This window comes from Alligator sinensis, unplaced genomic scaffold, assembly GCF_000455745.1.
Source record: "Alligator sinensis unplaced genomic scaffold, ASM45574v1 scaffold156_1, whole genome shotgun sequence".
Taxonomy (NCBI): Eukaryota; Metazoa; Chordata; order Crocodylia; family Alligatoridae; genus Alligator; species Alligator sinensis.
Window position 1 is genome coordinate 2820012 of NW_005841844.1, and position 14017 is coordinate 2834028.

Consider the following 14017-nt stretch of genomic DNA (forward strand, 5'->3'; position numbering starts at 1 on the left):
ATTCTTGATATTACAAATGCTCTCCCCGACATTTAAGTTTCAAACAGATTAACTGGAGATTCGTGCATGGGAAAAATCAAATAGAGTCATTAGCAAGAGCTAATTTTCAAGAATGTGGTCATATTAAGCAAATTTAACTATTGCCATCTGTAGAGCTTTTAGGTGAACCTCTTTGCTTTACTGTAAAACCAAATTGTAAGTTTGAGAGCCTCAGAGCCCACATATTGAATTAGATATATTTTTCTTAACCTGTATTCAAACTTTCCTTGTTTGCCAGTAGCCAAATACTATGGTAGCCGTATACTTTCACTTCCTTACTTCTGCTCCTTTTTAAAAGCAAAGGCTAGTCTCTAACATAGATTAAAGTTTCAGCAAATTAAGATGTAGCTGTTATGATTAAATAACTGACTGGGCCACATGTTTCCGCAGTAAGCAATTATTTAAGTAAGAATTTTATTCTCCTGAAGCAGTGACTACATATTCATACTATAGTAAATGCTGATGGTCCATTTGCTGGTTTATTGTACACTACATTTCAATTTCAACTTTTCAGTCACAACACTTCCTTTAAATAGATACATTCTCACTTTCCTACATGATCCCTTACTATGGTATAGGTGTTATCTCATTTCTTTGTTTTTGTAAATACCAAGTGATATGACTTATATTGAATCCAGAAGCATGCTTTTTCCCCAAAGAAAACGAGATTTTAGTCAGATCTGAGGAGCTCCAGTCATATGGATATAAGGGAAAAGAAGTGCAGCTAACCTGATAAACATGACACTGACTAAATACACCCTGGAACAGGGGTGGGCAAAACATGGCCTATGGACCGCACCTGGCCGACCAAATGATTCTATTTGGCCTGTGGGCAGGTGGTGGCTCCGGCTCTGGTCTCAGCTGGCACTGCAGGGGATGCTGGGTGGAAGCAGCTCCACCTGCCAGGCATTGCAGGGTAGGCCCTGGGTGAGCTACACTCAGGCTTAGGCCCTGGTGGAGCTCCAGCTCTGGCCTCTGCTGGCACTACAGGGGACACTGGGCAGAAGCAACCTTGCCCACCTGGCTCTGCATGGCATGCCTAAGGCAAGCCCCACTGGGGCCTTGCTGCTTCCACTTGGGCTGTGCTGGCAGCTCCTTGCCTGCCTGTGGCTCAGAGCTCATGGAAGCCACCCCAGGTGCTAGGACTATGCAGTGGGTGCTCTATACCTGTGCCTGGGGGTGGTGAAGCTTCCTTGGCACTTCCCAGCAGGTGAAGCCCAGCCCTGGACCTGTCTCCTGCTTTGCTACATACACTGCCAGGGGCTGGCCCAGCCACCAGCTGCCTTCTGGCTGAAGCCAGAGCAGCTTCCATCCCACCTGCCCAGGTGAGGCTGCCCCCAGTGCCCTGGGGCTAGGGCTAAGGCTCCTCCTGAAGGAAGTAAGGCCCCTGGGCTGCAGATGGGGGCAGCCTGCATGACCCTGGCTCGAAGCTGGGGCAGGCTAGAGGGGGCTGCTGGGCTTCCTCAGGCTTTATAGGGGCAAGTGTGGATGTAAAGAAGTGGGGGGCAGACCAGTTTGGGGTGCAGGTGGCTCTTGAGGGGCATGTCAGGGTGCAGGATAAAGCAGAAACTCCATTATGATTTGGGGGGTGGCAGGGCTCTGCTGGGGATGGGGTCCTCCCTTGGCTGAGCATCTCACCTCTCTATATACTACTAAAAAAATAAAGCAGGACAAAAATTATTTTTTGAAATAAAATAAAAATATTTTATAGTAGATGTTTGATTTTTAGCATACGATTTGTTTTGTTTTTGTAATTTGTTAAAATATCTTCGCCATTAATTTTGTGTGTGGGGCTCTCAACAGCTCACCAAAACTCATTAAGTGGTGCTCCAGCTGAAATAACTGCCCACCCCTACTGTAACAGGTTTAAAAGAATCACACTTGGATGCTGTGTTTGACTGATAAATCTGGTTCATTGTGCTTTGCCAATACCTTAAAAGAAAGGGTCTCTACTTAGCCTCTGCTTCTGTGTCTGCACCTGGTAATGGATGCAAGTAGGCTTTTTCAGAAATATGATCCAGTATGTCTATTTTTACAAATACTGAAATAGAATTGATTATTTTAATTACCCCTTCTTCTGAAATACAGGGACTTGGCACTGGGACACCACCCAGCACTTAGGAAGCTTCCAAAAAATGCATCTATTTCATGACTTCCTGAAGAGGACTGATTCTCGTATCTACATTTTCACTGTGTTCATCAATTCAGCATCTTCATGCATACCACATACAGGTTTGGAACAACCTTTCTATAGCTGCCAAAATCATTCCACTTTTAACCTATAAACTCTATTTTCCCTGCACAGGGTAATAATGGACACTGGCCATGAGTGAATCCATAAACAACTGCCAAACTTATTTTAGTGTTTAATAAATACTGCTCTCTCCCCCTCTTTTTCCACACTTGGGTAATAAAAACAGTCAAAGAAGATCCAACATTTTTTCCAGCAGGAGAGCATTTTTTAAAGTTCGCCATTTAGGTTCATGTAGTTTTGCCCATTTAACTACATTTTTCTGGTTTTCCAAAAATACTAGAAAGAAGCCAAGCTAAAGCTTTTTTTTTTTTTTTTTTTTTACTTTTTTACATTTCTCTCTCTAGCACCTATCCAGAATACCACAAATGTCTAAATACATCGATACAGGAAAAGCCTAAAATTCAAAATAAACAAACTTAAGGAGACAGATCACCCTCTCACAGGAACCAATGGACAAACTTAATGTAATTTTCAAATAAACACTTCTGTTCATTCCTGTCTGTAATGGTTTATTTGTGTTTCAGAGCTCTGAATTTGTCATTCAGCTTCCATTAAGGAACTGTGAGAACCAACATTCACCAAGATCTCAAGTCCACTCATATTACCTAGTTGTTGATGTTTTTATATATCAAGATTTAGGTGATTAAAAATGACAGCTTGGTACAGTCTAGTGCTTCTATTGACTTGATTTCTTGTTTGCAACAGCCTGAATCCAAAAGGTAATTCTAGTCACAAATTGAAATGGTTTAAACACACCCAGTATATCAAAGAAAAGCTGCATGTTTATGCACTCTACTATTTGACAAGAACATTTAAATATATTAAAGCTCTCCATTCTGAGATGTGTTTGATAGAAACAGCAGTTTTGCCTTCGTATCACATTTTCCCGAAATATAAGTATGCATACATGCTGCTCTGTGGTTTCACTGATTTATCTAGCAGTTTCCATTGTGATCCAACTGAGATTGGAACTTTTATGTACTAGTAGCAGGAAGAGAAATCACTTAGCCTAGATTACAGTTTAGCTCTTCTGCTGGGTATCATTAGTGAAGAAGTTTCTAACTGAAGTTTCCATTCCCCAAAATCCAGATCAGCCCCACCAATTCAAATACTTTTTCCTTATGTTTGTGTACGAAATACTCAAGCTTGCTCATTACCTGAGGGCAGAGGGCTTCAAGCTGGCTTGCTGACATGCGAACTAGTTTCACGCCTTCTTCATTGTTTGAGATGGAACAAGCCAAATTGGCAACCTATATTGAAGGGAGATTAAAAAAAAATTTTTAAAATGACTTTTAGAAAATAAGTTATTATTTCTGCAGTAAGAAGCAAACCCTGTAACCTTTCATTTTTTCTGTGATCAGTAAGCTTTCAAGAAATGCACACTCTCCAAATTCTTTTGAGTCAATTTAACAGATTTGTAATCACCAGTGACATCTGTTCTGTCTCAGGCTAGCAGATCATAAAACAACAGTCATTCAAATGAGAAGAACAACTTCAATGTTCCCATTTACTCATTGGAGAGGATGTTTCTATTTGAATGTACAAGGGCAACACTTTAGTGACACTTGAAGTAACTGTTAAAATTCCCATTCCTATATAAGAGTAAAAAAAAAAAAAAAAGCTAGAAACCCACTATTTTATTTTTTAAAAGGGCTGAAAGAAATGGCTGACAGAGGAGGGATGAGCCTAACAGTGCATTACCATATCTACTAACCCCTTTCTCTTCTGAATGTTCATCACAACATGCAGTCATGGATAAGCATAAACTCACAGGATAAGCATTTAAAAATTTCACAAGCCTACAGTGATCAGCTGGCATAGTATCATGCAGGTTACCTACAACTTTAAAGAAGTACCTTTGCATGCAAGTGCCTTTACTACTTTGTATAGATGAAGCTGCATTAAAAAAAATACTTCACATAGTTTAGTTCTAACAATGCTTTGATACTTTGAGATCCATAAAACCACATTTGCTAGGTTATTCCAGCAACTGGCTGGAATTCCCAGAAACTGGCCTAGAATCCTTGTGATGCTGGAATTTCAGGCCAAGAGTTTGTTTGACCTTCTATTTGACACCTTCTCTTTAACCAGACATCTTGAAACTAAGACCTTGTTAACAACTACCTTTTAAGAGCACATGGGAGGGAGACAGGGTTGATTTTGTTTAGTAATTGAAGATATTTTGCATATTAGATCTCGCAAGAGAAGGATAAATCTAAAGCGAGTTATATTCCTTATATGACAAGTGAATGGCAACTTGCTATTTTGAACTCCAATATAGTTCCATTTGAACAGAAGGAGGTATAAAAACTGCACAAAGACAAATTAACTAAGATGAACATTAAGCACTCTCTTATTAGAAATGGAAAAAACTACCTGCTCAAAGCAGCAAATGATACGAAAAGAATAGTTAAAAAATAACATCCCACAAAAATTCAAATATTAAAAAAGCCTAAGTCTGTCCGTCTGTCATACTTGATTTGCGCTCTGATTGGCTGACAAACAATTAGAGGCCCCCACCTCCCCGGTCAATTGGCTAGTCAAAATATAATTAAAGTAACAGCACAGATGAACCAGGTTGCTAACATTCTTTTAGAGAAAAGCTGAGAAAGTTGAGAGCTTTTTAAATGAAACAACTCTACATAAAGTTTTAGGAAAGTTAATATAAAATTACAGCCATATACTACTATCTTTTTAAATTCCTTTCCTTTACAAAAATTTTATAAACTTTATAATAAAATATCTTCTACCTATGGGCAGACAAAGTTCCTTGGGTGAATTTGATATCTTTTATTAGACCAACCCAAATGCTTGGAGAATAGTTATTAAGCAAGCTTTCGGGTTCAAAAACCCTTCGTCAGGCTCAGGAAGCTGCAGCAGTTGGTGTGTGCTCCTCCTGGATCCCCGAGCCTGAGGAAGGGCATGTGTACCCAAAAGCTTGCAGAAAAAGATTTTTGTGATTTCTTAGTTGGTCTAATAAAAGGCATCATCTCTGAACTAGGAGTTCTAGAGTTTTGCATTTATAGATGGAGAACATACATTCCTGGGGCAGTGGTAGACACCAATCACATGTTAATATACTTCAGTGAGGGGCGTACTTAGTAGCTGTGTTGGTCTGAGACAAAAAGACATACAAAAAACTAGAACTCTTGGTTCCAAAATGATACCTTTTATTAGACCAACTGGGAAATCGCAAGAAAACTGTCCTTTTCTGCAAGCTTTTGGGATCAAAGTCCCTTTGTCAGGCTGTGGGAAAAGTATAGATGGTAAAAAGTCCCCATACGTAGGAAGGCTCTGTGCAAAAATGAAGTTTATTTCCTGCCTATGAGGACTTTTTACCATCTTGTACCATTTATACTTTCCCCACAGCCTGACGAAGGGACTTTGATCCCAAAAGCTTGCAGAAAAGGACAATTTTCTTGCGATTTCCCAGTTGGTCTAATAAAAGGTATCATTTTGGAACCAAGAGTTCTAGTTTTTTGTATGTATACTTAAATGAAGCCTTTTACCAACTTCATTAGTAATGCTAAAGCTCAAGTAAATTTACAGTGCAAAATCTCTCTCCCTCTCTTGCTTCCAAATTGAGTGATGAATGATGCAAGGTGAAGCAGCTCTCAAGATCAGAGGTATATTTCAAATGCTAAATGGCTAGGTAAACAAGAGCAGTAGCATACCCTGGGATGACTGTCCTCCACGTGTATAACTATTTTTTCCTTGTGCAGTTATAGGGCTGCTTTTTATAGTGCTACAGTTAAAGCTGTGTCAGCTTTTAGAGTCACTGTTAGCTTTTTGCCCCTACAGCAATCCTTTTAATTTAGTTTTCACGCAATTTTATAATCTGCCTTAAAAAAAAATCTTTGTGTTGCCATGAATATGAAAACAGAACAATACAACCCCCCCCGAAAACTGCAGTTGTATATTTGAAACAGACTTTATAAGGGGGTAACACTGTATGGCTACAGGTTTAGCCTCATTAAGAAGGACTCTACTTTAAGATATATTTAAGTTTGGTAATTAAAAATTTATTCTCAAGCCTTCCCCACAAATGGCGGTGCCTGCATAAGCTGCTTGGAATCAAACAAATTTCTTTTCTTTGGGTAAATCTGATATCTGAAATCTTACCTTGTCTGCCCGTGTCCTTAGACTAACACGGCTACAACCTATACCCCTGGAATTAAACAAGCCTTTTCTACTGAGTGTGATTTCCATTAACTAATATTCTAGCAGTCAAATTAGGGCATTGCATATACCTATTAAACAGCAAAACCCAGTGAAGACAAGCCAACAGTTGGACAAACTTTCTTCTAAGATATACAGTGGAATATAAATCAGCACTACATGTGTTGGGTCTAGAGAGCCAATGGTAATTAAAATGAACCTTTTTTATCCTTTCTACTAAAGTGCCTATGGTTTTGGCCACACATGTTGCGTGCATCTGCTGAAAAACAAGTAATTCTTACATGGTCATTTCTAAAGCTGCTAATGTATTCTCTCATGAATACACACTGAAATCAATACCTGTTGTAGCCATGTAAACATTACAGAATGTTGCCAGTGCACTTTTTTCTGGGATTCTAGAGCTATTTGATATTTTAGTAAATATAAAAAAAATTATGCCACTCTCTCAAACACACAAACATATATCATTTTACTTAAAACTCCAGCTCAAGGGAATCTGCGACTACAAGAACGTCAACCCTCATTAAAAAATATTCCAGGTTGGCAAGAACACCCAAACCCCCACTACATCTTAAAGGCCCCCAAACCAAAAGGCAAACAGAGAGCCCAAAAGACATCACACACCACACACACATTTTTTTTATTTTTTTATTTTTTTTTATAAAGGCAAACTTATTTTCAAACGCTTGAGCTGCAAGATCTACCTATGGGCAGATTTTCTACTGACCTCAGCTTCTATATTGACTTGATTTTCAGAAGTGCTCAGATCCCAGTGAGTACAAACAACAGTGGTGGATGCTGAATTGAGGTTATATTGAAATGCCTGCAAAGAAGTACCCAACCAAATCACTGAGGACTGGCTTTCCCTTTTCCAAACAGAATTTGGTAAATTCCAAGAGATTAACCAACTTGAATACATAAAAGTAATGAAGCCTATAGTTAAAAGGCTATATACTACAAAAAAAATAAAATAAAAAGGGGGGGGGGGGAAAAATCAGTCATTCTTACTCTGAGCTCCTTGATGCTAGTTATCCTCTTCTGAGTTATCCTGCCAGAACTGCCAATAGCTATAAAAACTATACTGCTTCTAAATTCTGTTGCAATGGAGTGCATGTGTCTTGATTCTATAGGACCTTATATAAAAGTCACTTCATCTCTATACTTTAGTTTCCTATCTGTAAAATAAGAATGAAATGTTTCTAGTTCAAAGAGATTTTGCAGTGGTAAGCTAATCAATGTGAAGGACTCCGATATGGCCATGAGCATCTACATAGTGTTACTTACCTAGTTTAAAGTAAACAAACTGGCAAAGTGTCATTTTGGCATGCACTTCCAAAACAGATACAAAAAGGTAGGTATAGTAAGCAAAAGTTGCATGCAATAAGACTTAACTGAATAAACCCTCCTCAACAAACTGATATCACAAGAGGCCTAGATTTGATTTAGAAAGAACAATTCTGTTCTGAGGGCAAAAAAGCAACTGAATTCTTGCTCCCTTTTTCATACTTACAACTCAATACTGTCACAAGCCCCCACACAGATGTGATGATAGGAAATAGACAAATGCAATCAACCACCATGACTTTTTTCTTCCCCAGAAAGTGACAAAAACACCCTGCAATGACAACTCTGACCAGAGAAACAGGAGTGGATCTCAGTATAGATATATCCCTTGTAGTACAGACAGATCAAATTAAAAATCTCTTTTTTTTTAATGCAATATCTAGGCACTTACATTCTATAGAGTATACAGCTGCCACCTCCAAGAGAATGCCCTCTATATCCTAAAAGGGAAGACTGACCTGAGGCTGGCTACTACTATTGCCAGCGTTTGGATGAATGAGCTTTAATTTACCCCTAAGTGACACTTCATCCAAGATATTACAGTGACAAATGCACAAATACAGCCATTTCAACATACCTCTTTGCTACAAACTGAACCAATGTGCTGGTGCCTGTCACAACCCAAAGGGTGTGATTTTTGTTTTTGTGTGCTTCGGCACTGCTAAATTGTTCCCGCTAAATTATAGCTTCTTTGCACGGTGGAGTTCTCTGCTGCAAAAGAGAACCCCGGTGCAAGGGAGAATTTCCCGCCAATTTGAAGCTTTCTTTGCAGGGTGCATTTCTTTGTTGCAGCACAGAAATGCTTGTTGCAAAGAGTTCCCGCCATTTGTATGCTAATTCGAGCCCCATTATTGGCCAGTTCTGAATTATTCACACGTGGCGGCTAGTGATTGGCTTGCTAGCCGTATAAAAGGCTTGAGTGGTTTCCGCCCAAGTTGGAGGACTCCACGAACAAGGGAGGAGGAGACTTCACGCTGTGTGAAGATCTCTAAGCGCTGCGGATCCTTACGGACCCAGTGCATTTAAAGCAGGCAACGGAGGTCTGATCAACCTCTAGCCTCTCCCTGTCACCGAGCGCAATTCAGACGTATCCCTTCCCGCGCGCAAGAGAACCGGACCCACGGAGCTTAGCAAACTTCGTGCGAGTGAGTGAACAGAAGAACCCACGGAGCCTAGCAAACTTCGTGTGAGCCCTTACGACCGGCCTCAGAGCTCTTCTACCCGGGTTCGAGTCCTGCAGGTTTATTTTTCCCGTCGCCGAAACCCTTTGTGACGTACCCTCGTATTTTTCATCTTCCCGTCGCCAGAACCCTTTGCGACGTACCCTCGTGCCCTGCAGGTTCGAGTTTTGTTTTGTTGTCTGTCTGTAACCGCAACTCAAGCAAGCTTTCCAGCCTGCACCACTGCCATCTCGGTGTAAGTAAACAATCTTTTAAAACTACCGATACGTGTTTGTGCCTAATTCCAGCTCGACGGCCTTCCCTCTCCGACCCGGCGTGCCCGGGCTGCTGGCCACAGCCCGCGTGCAGCGCGGAAAAGGGCTCGGGTCGCTCCCAGCCCGCACAGTGCCAAATGAAACAAAACTGGATGTAATTTTCTAGAAGATTGTTTGGACCATGTGAATTTTTGTACTTAAAATTCAGCTTTAAAATGTACTAACAATGGTACTAGCATGAGAAGACAGAATAATGTCTTAAATGAGGCATCTCTTACCCCAAAAAGGTTCACATAAATAAGAAGCATTACTTGTGGATATAGGAAATCCATGTGAAAAACAGATGCTGCAACATTAATACACGCTTGAAGGATTATTTTGCACTGAAGTTCTTGTGTCTGCTACTGTGGCAGTTCATGTAAGGAACTCAAATTCTCATTATTTGATTCTTGTGCATCTATTTTTTTTGACAGGGTAAGACTGATATTCTCAGACAACTTACTCTAAATCAGCAGCAACCACTGTCGGTGCAAAGCTAAGCGAAGGCCTCTACAACACAACTCCTGCCTATCATTCTAGAGAGTTAGACTTACTGTTAAAAACCATATTTCAAGCACAAGCTGCTACCAGGTGATAAGAGCAGTCCATTTCCACTGGTTTCAAAACTACAGGAACATCAACCAGATGAGCTGGAGTTGTCATTATACTTATTAGGTGAGACTGCAGTCAAGAAAAGCTGGTAGAAGTTTCTACCTTCTCAAACATTTAATGTTGCTGGTTTAAGTTAAACCAGACTCCCCCACTATCCCGGCATGGTCTCTGGGCTGGATGGGTCTCCCTACACCACAGCAGAGCTGGCCCCTCCCCTCTGCTCCCTGGTTGCAGCTTGGCAGAGACTGCAGGCAGTTGCCTGGCTTCCCCTGGTCCCCTCTCCCCTGCCTGCTCAGCAGGGGACCCCTCTGCCTTTCACAGACACCTCTCACAATTAGCTAGCAGACCACATGCTGTGACAGACGGGGGGGGGGGGACGGGACAGGACGACAAATGCAGAATCAACAGAGAGCTGGTAATGTCCCTCTGTTGTCTTAATGGGGTGATTAATGCTGAACTAGTGTTATCAATTCCCTATGTTATAAATTCCCTGCTGGGCTGGTCAGAAGGGGGGAGGGGGTGCCTCCCTAATCAGAGCATCCTGCTGGGGCCTGACCACGCCCCCCTCAACTCAGCACGGTGGAAGGAAAGGGAGGGCTGCTCTAGTGCCCCCCAGCTTCTAGCCTGAGCCACTGCAGGCACGTGCCTGCATTTCTGGGACGTCTTTACAGTTACAAACTGATTCAGCCTAGCCAGGTTAGACTAACCTGCAGAGATTGAATCAAAGTGTTTCTATCAGTTCTTTAATGTGAGTTATAAAGGGAAAAAAAGATTTATTGTTCTTTTCTGTTTTTTCCCATTACTTGGAGTCCTGCTTATTTTTTTTCCCTATAAATGTGCAATATGCAAAGTTTTACCTTCTATGCATTTACTGGATGACTGAGGTCTCAGACATGCATTAGAACTTCTGAAACCAGCTTGGACATTCACCGTAAAGCAAAGAAAAGCTCTATCTTTATTTTTTTAGGTCACTTTAGGGTCTGTCTCATAAAAAGACTAACTCCAGGAAGACCTCTGAGTCGATGTTTTGCTACTATCCATTAAAAGAAGAATCTAAGTCTTGCAGAAACAGAACTACATCATGCTGCTTTTGCAGATTTAAAAAAAAATACTAGTTCTTCTCACTTACTGCATTACAGCTTTTGTATAAGTAGGGCATTTCATTTAGTTTTAGATGTGGAAACCAACTACATCAACAATAAATTTAAAAATATCTCAATATTTAAAATGTGTTTTTAAAATCAAACATATTTGGCAGAAACATTTCTTTTTACAATTTGGTTTGCTAACATTTTTTCTAAACATTGGTTTAATAATCTCTTTTCAATTCATTTTGACTTGAAAATATATCACTTAGTATAAAGTTAATTAAAATTTTGGCCACAGCAAGTTATACTGAATTGTTCCCAACACCATGGGAACATGCAACTTAAAAAAAAAATATGGGAAATTTCAGCTTTTCGTTCTGAATTTGAAATGTCAGAATTTCCCAAAGCTTCCAGTTCCCAATCAGCCATAATAATCAAAATAAGACCTATGTCCTTTTCTTTAAAGCTTCCACTTTTTTTCGACAAGTAGGTTGACAACTATTAAATCATCTTTCCTTTAGATAAGCTAACACATCTCGGATCTTTACTGAATTGAAATCTATACTGTCTGTTTAAATGTTCTCCTCTTCCATATCAAGTTGGAAGTCCAGATGTCCTTAAGGTATTGCTTAATTTGCCAAGATAGCCCAGCACATAGATAAAACTTTACAAATCTGGACCAGGTGCTAGAGGTGCTAAAATGCAAGAGTGTTATCTCTTAGTACTGGAAGGTACCAAAGCCAGACAAAACAGCATAGCTAAACTACTCTTAGGATTTAGAGTTCTATAATATTACTTTATATCCAGTGAAATCTAGGGGTTCACCAATAAAAATTTTCTTGGCCAATATCGATAGCCATATTGACCATATTAACCAGCTGTATTGGCAGAAACCAATCCAGTAACTGATTTACAGGAATTCAGCCCAGCAGCCTGGAGAGGAGTGTCTTGCTGGTAAGACTGTGGCGGTGGAGGGGCGGTATTGGAGGGGCAGATCAAGGTCCCCACTGTGAGGGAGGAAGACTCACAGGGGCAGGGGCAGGGGCAGACATTGCCCAGCCAGCGTGGTAAATGTGACCCTGGGACCGGGAGTGGGACGGAGCCACAGGCGGCTTGTTCACGGAGCGCAGGGGGGTAGGGATGGCTCCCTACCACTGCATGCACTCCTAGGGGAGGCATGTGCCTTTCCCAGATTTGTGTACAGGCTAAGGGTGAGCCTGCAGCAGGCAGTTCCAGGCTCTGCCAGCCTCTTCACAGCAGCAGGGCTGGGCCAGGGCTACGCTCAGAGCAGGCAGGGCTGGAGTAGGTTCAACTGCACAGGGAGGGGTGGCTACGGGGAATTCTGTGGTGACCACAGCCCCCCAGGCCTACCCTCCCAGTGCTGTCCCTGCTTGGGGCACTCTGCTCTGCTGCCTTTCCCTTGGGATCCCTGGTGCCCTGAGAAGGGGTGGCACTGGGGGGAATTATATCAAATTCCCCATAGCCTCTCCTCAGTGCCGCTGCCATCCACCCAACACAGCTGAGCCTGCTCCACCCCTGCCCACTCAGAGTGCACTCCTGGCTCAGCCCCCACTGGGAAGAGGTTGGCACAGGCCCTAGCCTTGAGCCTGCAATGGGCAGCCCACCCTTGCCCTGGGCACAAATCTAGGGAGCACATACCCCTCCATGCCTCCCCAGGGGGTGCACATAGTGGCAGGGAGCTCCTCCCCCCCACCCCTAGACAAGCCACCTGCAACTCCATCTTGCTCTCAGCCTTGGGGTCACATTCACCGCCCTGCCTTAGCAGCGCCTGCCCCACTCCCTCCCTCACTGTTGGGGCCTCAATCTGCTGCTCCCATTTCCATTCCATCTCCCATGCCCTCTCCCCCCTACAGACTTACTGGCAGGATGCTACTCTCCACACTGCTTATCTGTGCTCCTGGCCACAAATATGCTACGGCTGTGCGCATGCACACAACATTTATCAGTGACGTTAATGGCCAAAAAAGCCAATAACGTTAATTTTCCTGTTACCCATGTTGATCCAATTCGTGACTGATATACAAGTGTACCTCTAGTGAAATCTGGGCAATGCTAACATTTGTATAAATCATTTCCCCATGTGAACATTTGAAGACAGAGGCTTATTCTTGGGATTTTTGAGAACGATACTGGGAGTACAAACAGCATAATGCAAAAGTCAAAACAACTTTAGCTGATAAATGAAAGATTATGATCCAGTAGTTCTCAAGTTCTGTTCCTACTTCTAACATGGAATGGTCTGCTTTGTAAAACATTCTTTTAGTTAAGTCAATAACATTTGCTATTTAAGGAAATCAGAGTGGTTAAATACTAGTATTATCTCTACTATATGGAACAGAAAATTTTTATCAAAGATTAAACATTCTGCCAAATATCAGAGCAAGTCAATGCCAGATCAGAATTAAAAACATCACTGTGGTATAATATGGCCCATACTGCATCTAACTAGACCAGTGGCTGTAATTCAATTTCACAACCCCGTGATGGTTAGGCCTGTGCTCTAATCCCTGTGCTATGCACCTCTTGGTGAATAAGGGGGAAACCTATTACCCTTTGGCTGATTTTTTTGCAATCTTCAAACATGCACAAGAAAGTCACTCAAAAAATTACACTGCACCCACCATCCCAGCAATATTGACACCTAGTCAACATTTGTATGAAAACATATATATTAAGTTGGTCTTTCCCAGTGGAAAACCTTAAATCTTAATAGAAATCACATAAAGCAACTCAGTAAAAAAGGAACCAAGTCTACCCACTATTTCATCCCAACCTTAGGGGGGAGAGAGATTTAGATAAAGTAACTAGAGCTTGCCTACCAATAAATGTTTCTGACACCAATTTTATTCCCTCTAAGAAAATACCATTTTACTGTAATACCTTCACTAGAAATGACTAACCTTTACCCCGAATTGAATGTTTTGTTTTAACTTTCAATTTATGGATTTCCATCTCTCCTCTTTTTAGTCTCCTTCCATTATTGAGAGACTCACTTCCATCTTTCCC

At 41.4% G+C, this 14017-nt stretch overlaps 1 protein-coding gene across 1 annotated transcript in view; it reads right to left on the bottom strand.

Moving 5' to 3' along the window:
• The window catches only part of CTNNA1 (catenin alpha 1), a 166980-nt gene that overhangs the window by 35154 nt on the left and 117809 nt on the right, over positions 1 to 14017 (bottom strand). The window contains 1 exon segment of the mRNA XM_025206059.1: positions 3451 to 3543. Within this exon segment, the coding sequence (XP_025061844.1) occupies positions 3451 to 3543 (93 nt within the window).